At 41.3% G+C, this 16,510-nt stretch overlaps 1 protein-coding gene across 1 annotated transcript; it reads right to left on the minus strand.

The window, feature by feature from the left end:
• Positions 1-1,662: 1,662 nt before the first annotated feature.
• On the minus strand, positions 1,663-9,751 carry fam210b (family with sequence similarity 210 member B). The gene is made up of 3 exons (XM_080025909.1): positions 9,057-9,751; positions 4,982-5,184; positions 1,663-2,866 (listed from the first exon to the last, which is right to left on the minus strand). The coding sequence occupies exons 1-3, from the start codon at positions 9,618-9,620 to the stop codon at positions 2,650-2,652; spliced, it is 984 nt and encodes a 327-aa protein (XP_079882035.1). The 5' UTR covers positions 9,621-9,751; the 3' UTR covers positions 1,663-2,649.
• Between the last annotated feature and the right edge of the window lie 6,759 nt (positions 9,752-16,510).

Here is a 16,510-nt window from a genome sequence, read left to right on the forward strand (position 1 = left end):
ATGGGGAGCGTAACCAAAGAGCTGATCCGCCTGCTCTTTTTTTCTTTTCTTTTTTTTTATCATGTCTAGCTTTCTCTTGGCACACACTAATACACACATGCACAGCAGCAGCAGTGTGGAAGGAGAGGAGCCTGACAGAGAGACCAGTGCATCCCAGGTAGCACCGACAGAGTGGCTGGGAGCGCTGTCACCAATTTGTTCCTAGCCATGGGGGACATGCAGGGGATGGAGAGGCGATGGCAGTTCCCTGTCCTCATCATGCCTAATGAGGGCCAGGCTTCCTCTGTGTGTGTGTGTGTGTGTGTGTGTGTGTGTGTGTGTGTGTGTGTGTGTGTGTGATCGCTTTGTATGAGTTGGTGACACAGCGCTGCCAAAGCTGCTATTTCTGAAATACCTGGGGTTGATAGCTGGCAGAGACCACCATGCACTCTCAAGTTCTCCTTATACAACTCTCCTGGCTGAATAATTTAGCGGGCCAAGACACACACACACACACACACACACACATACACAAAGGAGATGAGGTCTTGTTCAAGGCAGCTACCATTCAATATAGGTGCAGATCTTCAGGGACACCACACACCAGCTGAGGTGTTTGCTTGCTGTGCTGGCTGACCCTTCAAAGGCAAGACAGTAGAGAGATGGCACCAAAGCTGCTGTGAAAAGAAAATATGAGGAGCAAAGCTGGTCGTGTATGATGAACTAACCCCTCAGGAAACATACAGTGCACCATGATGGCAGCGTTTTATTCTTACTATAATCCTGCAGTTTATGTCAGGCGTCAAGTGTTTCAAGTTGAGGAAATACCCAGTTATTGGGTCTGTGTCACTCACTAATATGTTTTTTTGTAATTGTATAAAATGTGTTCGCTTTGCGGCACAGGCACCCATCTGTAACATTAAACAACACTTTGAAGTTTGAGAATCAGGTAAAGAGTGGTGTCTCCCGTTAATGCAATGCTGATGTCTCTCTTGAAGACAAGACTATAAAGTACAAAGACATTAAGTCTCATTAGAGACTTGAACTGTGTGATGCGGTTCTATCAGAGGGATGGAGAAAGAAAAGCGATGTATTAGTAGTACAGGAGCTCCCCAGTGTGGTTAAAAAAGAGAATTGCAACCAAAAGGTGGCATTTAGAAAATATATATATATAGAAGAGTGGATGGTTTCTGGCACTAAATTGGAAACAGAACATTTCAAATTGTGTTTCTTTCTGGATAAAAATGGATTAAAATAAGTTGTAATCTGCAATCGGTTGTGGAATAATTGTGTCCATTGAAAATAAAACAATTATAGCTACTGCTATTAATATATTCTTGTGTTTATGTCTATATTTATTATGTGTGTTGTATATGGACCATGAGTCTGCCAATAAAGTTCTACTACTACTACTACTACTACTACTACACCATATGTGACAATTTGTTACACTAATCAGTTTTACTTGAATTTAAACCTGCAATAACTATATAACGGATTTTTGTTTACGGCTCTTTTTCATTGTCACCAAAAAGCTAAGAATTTATTATCACATAGGTAAGTGTGTGTTCATTTCCATTTAAGTTTCAAAGTATAACCTAATTGAGTGACGATGGTATTTCATAAGAAAAACACAACAAATCTAAAAGAGAGCATCCTCTTTTTAATGGTTAAATACAGGTCCATTCAATCAGAAAAAAAGAAATAAAAACTCATTCAACATTCTTCATCAAAACATCTTGCAATTAACAGCAGTCAGCTTCACCCAGAGATTAATTTCCTTGAAAATGACTGCATGGGCAGTGACATTTTGCTAAATTAAAAGAGCAAGAGGGAGAGAAAGAGAGGGAGAGGAGGAACAGCAAATGGATACAAGGGAAAGGAAAAATGGACGCCAGGAGAGATGCTGAAAGGAAAAACCAGCGGAAAGCAAAACAACTGCAGAAAATTAAAAAACAGAGAAGTCAAAGCTAAGTAAGGAGAGGGAGAGAGAGAGAGAGAGAGAGAGAGAGAGAGAGAGAGAGAGAGAGAGAGAGAGAGAGAGAGAGAGAGAGAGAGAGAGAGAGAGAGAGAGAGAGAGAGAGAGAGAGAGAGGACACAGAGAAAACCTGAAATATTCTGCTGATTCCTACACCACCAGAACATTGGCCAAGTCAGCTTAACGGGGAACAAGTGGAGGAGAGATCAGCTTTTTTCCACTTGTCTCCCCTCTGGGGAAAAAAAACCTTCACAGCATTAAGAGACCAACCTGCCCTCTGAAAAGAACTAACAGCACAACAAAAATCCCTGATCATACTTTCTGATTGTAAATAAATATTTCTCTTTTTGTTTCTTTTGGAATGCACACATCTTATTAAGGCGTAACTCCAAATACACTTGGAGAGCCGTTTACACTTTTTTGCCAACTTTTTTTTTTTCATATCCTAGAGACAAACACAATGAAACAACTTGATTCCGTCACAACTGGAACTATAACATAGGAAACGTTTCACCTGAATGCACCACGACAACCAAGATAGGATGAGGCACTAGGTCTAGATGAAGGCAAATGAGTGAGGATATGAACAGGCTTTATTTTTTTTAAGTATGGCTATCGTAACAGTCAGGATGTTTGGTGCTTAATGAGGCAGAGGAGGAGTAGCGAGAGGGGTGGGGGGAGGGGGGGGGTCATCAGGGTGCAGGCGTGGGCGGCTTAAAGAGACCAGTCTTTCTGAAGTATCTGACTATGAGAGGCACAGACACCAGAGTCATGCTCATGCGAACTGGAGCAAACAGCTTGTGGATGGCGTAGGACAGGACGAAGGTGCTGGTGCCCGCCGCCATTCTGGACTGAACCACCGACTCGCTGAAGCCCAGTTTGCACAGCAGGCCCGCCATATCCATACCACTGTGGAGATAGAAGACATGGACGATTGGTTAGAAGGAAAGTAAATTCACAGCACATAGATCACATATGTCCTTGTCATTTTTGCACATCAGTTTTTAGTGCATGATCAGCAACAGTCCATTACACTAACAGATGTTTCAGACAATGCCTCCGTCAGGGATCTCGTGGTGTGTTGGTGTGTGTGTGTGTGTGTGTGTGTGTGTGTGTGTGTGTGTGTGTGTGTGTGTGTGTGTGTGTGTGTGTGTGTGTGTGTGTGTGTGTGTGATCACACATGATATCGACCAACTTGAATTATTACAACTCTTCAGCAGCATGTCAACAAAAAACAATTTTTTCAATAATAAATAGAATACCTTCATCAAAGTGAGAAATAAAATAAATTTGTTCATAATAAAATTAATTGTTAAAAACAAAATGAATACAATTAAAATGGCTAAGCTTACTCTAAGCAAATCTAAATTTGGATATTCAGTGATCTCTGCCCTACCATCCCTTTTTCCATCTTTTAAACATTAAGTCCACAATATAAGTCCACAGCCCACAAAGCCAAAACAAACATTCAGAAAAAAAAAACACCTAAAAAAATAAAATCTGTTTAAACTTGCAGCTGTCCAGAAAATAAATCCTAAAAGCCTCATGCTGTGCCTTTGTACCTCCTAAACTGTCTGCACGGTTTCAGGAGATTAAACATTGGTTATACGAGTACTGTGTTAAAAAAGTGCAAGTCACTTGTATCTCCACCAGAGGGAGCTGTGCTTACTTAGGAATGTTGTATAATAGTTTATTTAACAGACTTTTGACCCATTTAAGCTGATAAGCAATAAGAAGCACTGTGAGCATGAAATCACACAATTAAAATCAGAAGGGGGTTTAGCGAGCTCTGTGTATTGCCACCTTTACAGAGACAGTTTTGTAGACTTTTCATCAAAGCTATTCAGGGAAGTAAATATGTAAAGAATGTGCTAACACGAGGCTTAAGAGCTGCTTCAGTTAATACAGCAACACTGGCTGCCTCTCTGGCATTAACAGCCCTGTTGGACTGAGCAAACTGTAGTCAGCTAAACAGAAGGATCCATCTGCACCCTGACAACTGTTTACCCGGCACACAGCACTGTATTAGGCGCGCCGCGTGCCTGGGCACAGTGATAATGATCAACCGTTGCTAGCCAAAGTGTTAGCGTTCCCCTTCAAAAGGTCATTAACGGATACACAAGGAAATCTCCAAGCTGTCAGATAATCACTGCCAAGGCCCTCTCTGGTATGCAAGCCCCTGGCATGTAGCCAAACAGACAGACAGGCAGACAGACAGGCAGGCAGGCAGACAGACAGACAAGGAAATTATGATATGGACTGATACTCAAGTCCACTGTATGCCGGCTACATGAAAATTAACTTGTGTTTTATTCAAGAGCTCGACATGATTTTAGTGTCGGCTAGTGGTTGTGTATTTCATCAACAGCAGGGACGGTATAATGTTTCAGACTGTGTGGACATTTTAAAGAGCCTATATTTTCCGGTCTCTCGTGTAGCCAGTGTTATTTTGAGGCCACTTTGCAGCGGATGTTTTGCATTTCTCTGTGTGTAAGAGCTGAGCAGCCCACGGGTCGGCCATTTCCTGTGCTCATCGTATAGGTGGAAAGGAAATATTGAACTCGGAAGCCCTATAGATTGTGTGCTAGATAGCAGAATGTGAGATGCAGTCATATATTGACTTGTTTTGTAGGGTTTTTCCCCCATTCAGTCTGCTGTTAATGATTTATTAGATTCCCCAAAATACTTTCAAGAACCTCAGAGATCATTTCATTCAGAATATGTTTAGAATTAAAGTAGACTATTGTGGTTTATGGTCAATGGAAAAAAATCTCTCTCTGTCTCTGGTTCAAAGTTTTTCTTAGTCTTGGAAGATGCTTTTACTTATTGTGACCACACTTGCAAAACCGATACTTTCCCCCCAAAAAAACGAAAATATATTTTAAAATTAAAAATTTAAATATTGTCTAAATGTTTATGGGTAAATGTATTCATTTTGCCCTTGGGAATAAACTCAAACCAGCTATTAACAGGACTTCCTTTACGTGGCCATTGAGAAAAAGCTATTGTAAAATGTCTCTTTACCTGGATATCAGGAGGTAGAACATTCCCAGTGACATGATGGAGATGCAGACGTGAAAGGAAACTCCCACCGCTCCGTATTCCTTGAAGACTTTCTTCAGCTGTTGGGTCTTACTGGGTGGTTTCCCTTCCTCGGGCTCGGCCTCCCCCGGGTCTTTGCCGGCGGTTGAGGAGATAGTCGAGGCATCCTTTAAATTCTGCTCCTCCTGGACAATAAAAATAGAATAGCAAAAAAAAATAGAAGGGAGTGAGCAGGACAAAATCAAACGAGAGGATGCACTGAAGAAGCAATCCCCGCGGAGAACATCTGGACTGAACATCCAGACAAACACAAGAGGGGAAGAGCATGTGGATTCAAAGCATGTGGTGCTTTCAACATCGGATACTTTTCACATTCATATAAAAGGGCTCCCTCCACTGTTTATTTGGGATTTGAACACACAAAGCAGTAAAGCTCAAACAAGCAGCCAATGATCTATTTAGAAAAATCCACTGGATGCGAGTTGACAACGTGTCTTTTAGGCGTTGCTTTAAAAAAGCCACATTGCAGAATGGGTGGTGGACAGAAGCATGACATAATATTTGTTACTCTTGTCTTGAGCACTTGTGATTTAATTGAATGGCATTTACAGGTGCAATAAGTACAAATTCCAATTATGACCTTATGACCTTTAAATTATCTGGTTTACCACTGTTTGCATGTTTTTAATCGTAATCTTATCTTTAAAACCAGTCCAGCATTTTTCTTCCTCGCCAACTAAATGTACAAGTTGGAGACATTTCGTTCAAACTGAGCAGCAACAAAAATCAGCATCTTTTATTGTTAAGTCAGATATAGAAAGGCTTGTGTCATCATAATATAGTAAACAAACTCTATGCTGGTATTGTGTGTGTTATCAAGTGTAAAGTCAAGTTCATGCACGTGGGCCAAACAAAGCCTGAACAGCTTTCTCTAGTCAGCTGATGAAAACATAGACTGCTGCTGCTGCATTGTTTAGGTAATCACTAAAGCTTTCACACACAACCCAAGTCTGTCACTCTCTCTCACACACACACACAAGCACAAAGAGCGTCTCATAAGTGTGCACACACACACACACACACACTACTCTGTGTTTTTGCGACCTCTTCGACACACCACTCTCGAGATGAACAAGCCCCAGACACAATTCAGCCGTCTGACATGTAGCAGGGAGCAGTGCAGGTCACTGCAGTGTGTGCTGGCAGTAAAAACAAATGAATGAACTACAAAACACACACACACACACACACACACACACACACACACACACACACACACACACACACACACACACACACACACACACACACACACACACACACACACACACACACACACACACACACACACACACACACACACACACACACACACACACACACACACACACACACACACACACACACACACACACACACGCCAGGCAACAGAGCGGGGATGGAGTTTAGACATGACTCAGCAGTAAAAATAGAGAGCATGAGCCAGCAGTGTGTTACATACACTGTGTAAATAAACATAATCTCTAAAGCCTGAAGTTCTGCATTTTTCCAAAGTATAATCAAACAAGCCTAAAAGTCTGGACAAGCGTCCAGGGCTAAAATGCAGTATTTAAACGTGCTATGGACACAAATCTGTTGGTGCTCAAGGTCCTGCTGTTATAATGCAATTACAACATCGTTTATGGAGTCCTTTCAGATTAATCAAGAGGTTTTTTTTTTATCATGATTAAAGATATTGGGGGGCGTGGTATAATCAAAGTTTTATTGCCCATTTTCAGTAATTTATTTCCTTTTTAAATATGTTGCCAAGAGGAAACATGCCCCTCCTCTGAGAGTAAACAGGAAGGAGCGTGGGCCCTTTATGGAATGAATCTTATTTTTAGAGTAAAGTTTGACTTTGAGCATACAACTGTGTAAGTTCAGAGAATATAGGCTATTGCCTACAGCGACTAGTACAATGAGGGAAAACATGTAGGCAGATTTTGAATGCGTGTATGAGCCACCATTTCCAGGTCATATAGCAGAAATAATCAGATGAAAGAACACAGGAAAAATAACTATGGTGATATAATGCATTCAAAGAAAAACTGTGTCTAATGAATGATAATGGAAAACAAAGGAGTTTGGTGTATACTCTATTACTCTCTAAATACTGTAAAGGGTAAGGCATTTTAATAGAATGTGTAGTTTCATAGATAAATATTAAAGTCATATTGTAAAATTGTCCACCATTAAAAATAACTGTGCTTGTATCTTCTTTGTGCTTACAAAAAAGTGCTGTCGGGCCTCAAACCGCTTCCCTGACCAGTACAGTAACTCTATCCATCATTATTATGGCTGCACCCTTTTCTGAAAACCCTAAACTACAGATGTAGCCTTCTGTCCATTCACTGCCATGTGAGACATTTGGCCTAACGTACAGTAACTCCCATTCATATCCTTCTTAAAACGTTCTTTTCCCCCTTCTGTACTGACAATCTGTTTGCTTCAGACTGTCTTTGTATGGGAGGCCAGAGTCCCACAATTAATCAAGAGGGAACAATGGAGAAGACGAATAAGAAGAGGGGAAAAACAAGCAGATCTTTTGTTTTGTTTGTTGCAATTCGTCTTGCTAAATTTTGGCCCTGGCCCCTCTGGATGTAGCCGTAGTCTTGGTGACGTTATTCCCATGGCCAGCCAACAATGGACAATGGGAAAGGCCAGCGGGGGCGAGGGAGCAGGCCGCTGCTTTTCAGGCCGGGCTAAAAGTAAAGGCAGAGAGCAGCAGTGTGGGAGGGTCATGTGAGCCAGCGGGCCAAAGGGAGTTGTGCCAAGGAGGCTGCATGGGAGGGGAACAGTGAGACTGCTGTGTAGTGTCCGATAACAGCTTTTCACAGGCATGGAAACCGCATGCAAAGATAGGCAAAGTCACGAGTGGCAGCCGCATGCAAAATGCACACAGACACAGACAGACAGACAGACAGACAGACAGACAGACAGACAGACAGACAGACAGACAGACAGACAGACAGACAGGAAAGGGTCAATGCTACAAAGTCAGATTGATTTTACAAATCAGAGTGTGTTGACAGGTCTTAGAGTACGACTGCATGTGTGCACGTTGTATCAAGCTTTTTGTCGCTGCAGAAGGAGCTGCGTAAACTTTAATTGAAAAATTACCTCAGGTGACTTCACTTGATATGAGGCAGTGTTGTCAGCACAGTTGCATTGTGGGTATTGTATGCAGCATGTTTTGACAAGGAAGAAGAATGTAATATGTAAAACAATATGCTTCTGCAGAGTCAAACTACATATAATGTGTGTGTGTTAAAGTATTTTATTTTTTTTTGTCTTTTAGACTTGCTCAGTGTAGGTCAAAGTTCACTTGAAATGTATTGCTGTTGACTCACCACCACTAGAAAAGCACACGTGTGCCAAAGTCCTGCTCAGTGAATCAAAGTCTTACCCAAACCAGATGGGTTTGTGTACAACATGAGTCACTTTTTTTTTAAAAACGGTATTAGTTTACACCCTGCTGGGCACTATAGTGACTCAGCTCTGTAAAGGACATCTCTGCTGCTTCACACTACAAAAAAACCGCTGTGAACGCTTTTCAATTATGTACGAGCCTGTGTGGCTTCCCTGCACGTGTAGAAAGCCCACACACACACACACACACGCGCACACACACACACACACACACACACACACACACACACACACACACACACACACACACACACACACACACACACACACACACACACACACACACACACACACACACACACACACACACACACACACACACACACACACACACACACACACACACACACACGGCGTTATGTAGCACTGTTGTATAACAATTACACGATGGCTGTTACTAAAGAAGCCGGGGCAGGCTGCGATTTGAACATGTCATGCTTTGGAGTTCAAGCGGCACACAGAGTTCCCACACCGGGTTTACCCCCCACCTTTCCCCCCAGTGTGTGGACACAGATCGGACCTGTGTGCTCATATTATTAACTGGTCAATGGGGTTAGACAAACACTGTTAGTAGGATCCTTTAAATTACCCCTTTGTGTGTGTCAGCCGTCTGCTCCTGGCTGTCGCTCTTCTTCGCCTTGTCGGATGTGGACGTGGATGTGGATCTAGTCTGCATAGTCCCGGTGCAGCAGCGGTGTGGACTTGAAACCCCTCGGAGGATACTACCTGTAAACAAAACATGCCCCCTCGGCTCTCCTATGCTACTGTGGCGCCTGTTAACAGGCCTGATAATACCCGAATGACCGCCTTCACTGTGCACGCTCTTGAAGAGATTCGAAGCTATAGCAGCCACCCGGTCCAACTGTGCCCAGTCCGTGACAACAACACCAGACGACGGGTCCCAGCTCCCTACCGTCTGCTGCTGCTGCTGCTGCTGTTGTTGTTGTTGTTGTGTTTTTTTGACGTGCACAAGAGTTGGATCAACCCCGCGTACCGACACACAGAAACACCGGTGAAGCGTGTGTCCTTTGCGTAATGTCAAAGTGACGTCTCTCAGTCTGTTCGCCTGGACTTGAACTAGAAACGAGCCCGATGACTTGAAAGCCTGATCCAGAGCCGCCGCAGAAAGCCTCCCCGTGCGACAAAGAAACATGGTCCGCCTTCAGACGAGCTGTAGTGTCTCCAATGGGGGGAATATGAAATAAAGCGATTCGATATAGGAGTTTTATAAGAGCGAATTCGGACCGTGTGCTGTAAACATGCTGCCCAGGCTGTCCCCCTTGTTGACCGATTATCACCGGCAGCCAATGAGGGCTAGCGCGCAACCGCAGAAAGTAAAGGCTGGAGTGCGAGGGAGGGAGGGAATGAGGGAGGGGGGGGGGGACTTAAAGGTGTAACCGTGTTAATTCGCACAATTGAGTTGCATGAGTCTAAAGATCATAACAGGTCTCTGGAGTGATGGAAATTGAGTCAAGTGGAAGTGTCTTTGATGCCAGGCAGCTCTGTTTTAATAATTCATTCTATTTGAATAAATAAAATCCCCCCCGCGGCTCCATGCTGTAGGCCTGCACTAACCGATTAGAATGAGTGAAGTTTAGTAGAAAATAGCCTTAGTTGTTTTCTCTGAGATTCCTCCAAAGTCATTAATATTCTTTCGGTTGTGCTTTCTACAGATGAGCTCGTCCAAATCATTCAATGTGAATTCAATAACTTATTTAGGTTTTATTTGAACATGCTGCTTTTTATATAGCCTACTAGGCCATAGGGCTGTGTTTTATTTTTTAGTAAATAAGAGCGAGGAGGAATGATGTAAATGGCACAACATTTAAAACATATAAAAAAATATACTATATATTTTAAGTCAATTTTAACTGTTATCATGATGTTATTTGGCTGCCCTCATCTTTCATTAATGTATCATTCTTATGCAACACAACTTTTAAAAAAAATTCCAAATTAACTTTAGGCGAGGCAAAACAAATTATTTTCATTGAGACCCATTAGGTCAACGAAGCAACCCCAAACGATTTACACAAAAACTTTAAGTATAAGAAAAAAAGAAATGGCACCAAAATTGAAAAGTAAATACTCTTTAGACACCAGTTAAGACTGTTATGTTATTTTATCACAACTTTATATACTGTAGTACTTTAAGATTTAAGTAGCCCACTGCTTTCGAATACATAGTGGAATAAATGCTGCAACATTTCCCCCTGAATTGTGGGGCAGTAGAAGATTAAATTAGCATAAAATATGAAAAAAGTGTAGTGTAAATACCTTCAAATTGTACTAAATGCAGTACTTGAGTTAATGTAAAGTTGCACGCCTATGCAAAACCAGATAGAAGTGTGGACAAAAGCCCGACCTAAAAAGGAAGTGGTAAGAAAGAGCACAAGATCAGAACTCTTTGGTTTGGTTCAATGTGATATAAAAGTGAAACATAATTCCTCAGATATGTCATTGTTATATGTCAGAGGATGGAAAATCATGTGTGTGGTAATAGTTGTATAAATGTTTTCCCCTGTGACATTTGTTGCAGCTTTTGTCAAACACACACACACAAACACACACACCATACAGTTAGAAATGTATAAACACACACGGTTGAAAAAAAAGCTACAGTAGAAAGAAAGGAGTGAGAATGAGTAGGAGGTGAGATGAAGAACCACCATGTTCTCGGATGTTTGGCAGGAAGCCATGAAAAAACGGTTCACATTCAGTGCAGCAACGGAGCCTCTGACCTTTACTCAGCAAAGCCACAGGATCAACATGTGGGCTGATGTTAAAATAGCTGTTCATTAAAAAAAAACAAAAAAACAATAGACTTCTTCATATTTATGGTTTGGTATATAAAAAAAAAATCATATCTGTTCAGAATGAAACATAATGTATGCCAGTAGGGGACGTTAGTGGAATGTAGTCAAATTCAATGTAGTGTGAATGTTAACGTCTGCCCCCTCCCACAGCCAGGAGGAAAGGGGAAGATTGTTCACCTTGCTTCCTTATCTGTGATAGCAGAAAGCAACTGAAAACAGTATAAAGAGGATTCAATGGAAAAAGTTGACTTTAATTTTCCCAAGAGATATGTCATATTTAAATGACTAATTATTATCTTTAAACCATAGATAGTATATAAAACCCTAACTTTGGTCTTTGGACATATGGGTATAATGGTTAAACATTTTGTAATAGTGGCTCTTGGATGGTTAAGAATCAGTGTCAGCGAGACCTGATTTTAGGTCGGAACAGGTTTACACATCAAGGTTAAAGCTGGGCAAAAGTAGGTTGAAAAGTGAATATTTATCAGATGTCAAGTAGGGCTAGTACAAAGGGCAAACCTGTAGTACTGTAGTAACAAAACAATAGAAATTATTTCACCTTTTACAACTTCTCTGTGATTCAGTTTTTTCTTTTGAACTCAAATTAACCAAAGACAGAAAATAGTGTCTCATAAGTGATGCACCTGTGATGTGGGGTTACAAGCAAACAGACATTGGTTCACTACAGGAGGTTAGGTTGGAAGCTGTATGTAACCTAGACTTAAACCTTACAGCTAAATTTTGTTGCATGCTAATTTGGTCGGTTCCTGCTCTGTGAACGAGTCGTTCAGTAACAGCACTTTCAAACCACCAATTAAATAACAATGCAGTGTTTGTGAAGCATAGGTCAGCCGAGGTCAGCAGACAGACTGACTGTTTTGAATACTTTTGCAGATGTGTTTAGACTACCAGAGAAGAAATGGACAAGGCCATATCACTATCTGCATTGTCACAGGCAGAGAGGAAAATGGAAAGCATGTCTGGTGTACACTGTCAATGAATAAGGAGGCCTAAGATTGTCCGTGCATTGGAATGCATCTTCTTAAAAAAAAAAATAATAATTTTTTATTTAAACCTTTATTTTTCCAGATAAAACATTAAGAACAGTTTCTTATTTACAATATTGATCTGGTCCAAGAGGCCCCACTAGGAGTAAAGGTACAAATAACAAACACACACGCATGACTCACTTAGACAAATATAAAACGGATGTACAAATGCACAGCCTATGTACAGTAACAAAATAGAAAACACAAAATCACTAAAAACTAGTCGGGACGGGCGTAGAGGTCTGGACAGGGTGTAATAAATAAGAAACAACACAAAAATTAAACGAATGTATGCGTGTGTGCGTGCGAGCATGTGTATGCGAGCGGATGCATGTGTCTGGGTGAAAAAATAAAATAAAAAATGAAGATGAAGATGAAGATGTGTTAATGATATATTGTGTGTGAAGGGTGTATGCAAGTGAGAAACAGTGGAATCAACAGGAGCAGGGGGGGTCTACTAAAACAATGTTAAGTTTCTGCTTGAAGGCAGACTGTGAAGAAAACGCTGTAAGTTTGAGGGTGTCTTGAATGTTGTTCCAGTCAAAAGCTGCTCGGCCGAAGGTTTTAACTGTATCAGTAGCTGTGTATCTGTGTATCTGAATCTTATGGCAGTGGGGGCGGGACCTGATAAGCCTTTGGCTTCTCCTGCCACCCTTTGGACGATAACACAAAGTAATATGTGTGAATATGCAAAGAGAAAATTGTGTATTGTGTGTAATTGTCCGGAAGAATAATAATAAATAATAATAAATAAATAAATACTGTACATTTTAGTTGTACATTTGTCAACAAGGAATACTATGGTGCATTTTGAAGCTGCAGTTTGTTCATTTTGTTATAGATTTGACACACATGTTCCAGTAAGTTTGATCCACCTTGTGTAGGCCGTATTCCATTTTCAAAAATATCACTCAGGACTGTTGAGTCTTTCTTTCTTCATAAAATGATCATTCAGCCTTATATTAAGTTGATCTAAATTACATTTTTTATGCTCTCTGAATCGTGGGTTGTCACAGTTGTCGATCTGCTACCTGACAGTTTCAAAATCACTTACTGACACGTAATGCTGTTTTGCCACAATAGCTCCAAGTTAGGCCCAAGGCAGACACACAGTTACTGTTTACCCACTCTTCTTTCCTTTAAAATTATTTAGAGTCTTTGTTTCATCTTTCAAATACATGAGTTTTCCTCAGTGTATTAGCTGCTGAGTATCATGTGATTATGTGTGGTGACTCAGTATCTCAGGCATCCTGACTCAGCATCAGGCCCTTGCAGCTAACTGGAAAGTGTACAGTCACAGTTGGTTAGAAATGTAGGACACATAGGAGGATCATCACAGCTCAAGTGTCACACTCAGAAAACCAGTTCATCAGGTTTGTTGAAGCAAGCCTGACATGACACAAACAGTCTTGCTGACATTTCCTCCAACTGGTGAATCAGCTTAATCCCATTTCTAGAGTATACAGTGTCCTCCTTAGGGAAATCATATCAATAGGTTTATTGTCTCAATAGGTGTTAACTTAAACTTGAAAAAATTATAGCATGAAAACCCAACTGAAATCATTTTCTTGCAAGTTTATCGGTTCTGTAAATTAAGGTGAAGTAAGCGGTTTATTTATGTTAATATAAGTGTTAATGGACTCTTTATTCATACAGTGATCACTTACATAATGTGCGCGTTTCATAAAGCCAATCTCTCAGTCAGCTGCTCTGCATGTAATCGGCAAATAAACTTTTCGGGGGATCCCGAAATTAATATCCAATCACAACAGAGAACGCTACAAACCGAAACCCGTCTCACTCATGGTCTCACTGCCGGTGCACGCCAGAGCGACACATGGGTGAATGTTTATGCGCATACAATAGCGGAGCAGGTAAAAATCCTTCCCAATGTCTGTTTTGATGGTTTTTATCATGTTTTATCACACTTATGGATCTGAGATGATGCTAGATAACTCGCTGTTTGAAGACCGCAGTGCATTAATGTGGTGACGTGGGGACGAGGGAGGGGACTGCTAACTGCAGTAACTGACAGGAAGTTAGCTAAAAGAACCATTCCGCTTACAGCACCTTTAATGATTGATTCCGCCCTAATTCTGTCTTTTTGTTGTACGTGTGAGGAGGTTTACCTGATATACTTGAGTGGTGCACAGTGTATTGCAACAAACATTATTTGGAATATTTTATGGGATTTTGCTTCTATTTGGTATTTGGTAAAATGCTCACAATGACGATTCTCACATTCACATGTTGAGTAGGTATATTGTCTTTGTTGAGTGTGATAGCATGGTATTATTTGCTCATTAGCACTAAACACAAAGTACAGCCAACACTGGTTAGAGTCATAGTTTTGCAGGCATATGGTGTGGCAGCTATTGGGCTCAAAACTGAGAAAATAAGGGCTTTACTAGAGTTATTACAATTCAATCTGAGGAGTACATAAAGGTCTATTCAAAGTTTTATGGTAATACACCCTATACTTAATAGATATTTCAGTTGTCCTGGATCAACTGTCACTGCACTCCCAGAGCCACATAGCTAGCCTATAGCCTAAAATAATTAATTTAGCAAAAATGTAAAGCATTATTTTCAAGTGTCAGTGGCTGTTACACTGATTAATCTGAGTGTAAATCTCTCGATGGGACTGACAGATATCGAGCCTCTCTGCTAAAACGTCTTGAAATTCAGCAGATCCTGGGAACCGGAGCCATCCCTCCATTCATCCATTCTTTTTGAGCAGCTCTTCAATTTGTGTACTAACAAGCTGGCAGGATGGTCAATAGCTGTGGCCTCCTCCTGGCCCTCTTACATTCCTAATGCCATGCCACCCACCCTTCATTTATATGCATCCATCCTTACATCATGCCAACCAGTGTGTCTTAAAGGTGCACTATGTAACTTTGGGTGTCAGAGAAGTGACTGGTTCTAAGGTATATTCTCATAACTGAATGCAAAAACTTTACTCTCAGGAAAATTGGAACCCTGGAACACTGTTTGAAGTTAGAAAGCTGAAAAGTTTCTGTTTCAATGTTGTTGTTTACAGCAGCAGGGCCCACACTTTTATTTACAAACATATTATAGTCTTAGGTTTAGTTCCAGGTGCCTCAAAATAATGTTGTCTTGATTTATGATGTCCTGGCATTGGCTCACTATACCCAACACTCCACGATTGCTCTTCACTCATAGCCTTCCATAGTCACCCCTCCATGTATGCATGCATCAGTGTGGTGGTCTGGTCAGTATGGGCTTGTATGCTCTCTCTGGCACCAGTCCACTGGGCGCTTCAGTGAAGAGGACTGAAGGGCCGGGCCTGGAGCCAGCTGGCCTGGACACAGTGTAGCTCAGGCACAATGGCAAAAGGCCTCCCATCCAGAGGAGGTTAATGCAATCCGGATCAGGCGTCTTCAGCACCATTGTCCAACCCTCTCTGTCTGTGTGCTTTAGACATACTGACTGCGCCCACAGGGGGGGCTTTGGATGAAAGGGAAATTTTCCTAACATTTGCTCAAGACAATTTAAATACCGCATCCTGATGTACATGATGTTTGACAAATGACTTAATGTTTTCTTTTCTCAAATCCCTTAGGTGACATGTTATCCAGTAGGTGTTGTTTTATGATAGTCTATTGAAATGTACTTGCTGATAACCTTCTCAATAAAAAAGACAAACGACTATCTTTGCCAGACGGTCACTCCCCTAAAATCAACAGAAAATGGAAGTGGAGACTTAAGGAAACTGAAGCAACCGTGCTCGGCAATGGCTGCTGTTTTCCATATAAACTGTTGCTGAGGACAATTCTGAAAGTATAGTGTGTTAAATGGCAGGGGGGGGAGTTCAGTCAGGGTCAAAACTCCTCAAAAAGTGTCAAAAGAATAAATATTTAAGAAGTATAAAATATTACTTTATCCACACTGTCTTTTTAACTTGTCTGTCTATCACAAATGTTGTTAAATGTTGATCCTGCTGACCCAACAGCCAGTGAATTAAAGGATGAAATTCAGGGAGGGAGGGAGAGAGAGAGAGAGAGAGAGAGAGAGTAGAAAAAAACCAAAAACAAACAAGAGAATGGTTGAAAGAAGCCGTTGATGGCTGGCCAAGACCGTGACAGCTGTGTGGTGAAGGACGGTCCGGCCTCTGTCTGTTTCAGAACACAGAGGAGCTGTTGAATAAGGCC

This window comes from Ammodytes marinus (assembly GCF_949987685.1).
Source record: "Ammodytes marinus genome assembly, chromosome: 4".
Taxonomy (NCBI): domain Eukaryota; kingdom Metazoa; phylum Chordata; class Actinopteri; order Uranoscopiformes; family Ammodytidae; genus Ammodytes; species Ammodytes marinus.

Bases quoted from the DNA above. Each gene is read 5' to 3' on its own strand.
- fam210b (XM_080025909.1), bottom strand. From the start codon at position 9,620: ATGTTTCTTTGTCGCACGGGGAGGCTTTCTGCGGCGGCTCTGGATCAG. The intron at 5,185-9,056 runs GTAATTTAAAGG...TTTATTGTCCAG, and splicing joins CGGCTGACACACACAAAGGG to GAGGAGCAGAATTTAAAGGA. The intron at 2,867-4,981 runs GTAAAGAGACAT...CTATCTCCACAG, and splicing joins TTCTACCTCCTGATATCCAG to TGGTATGGATATGGCGGGCC.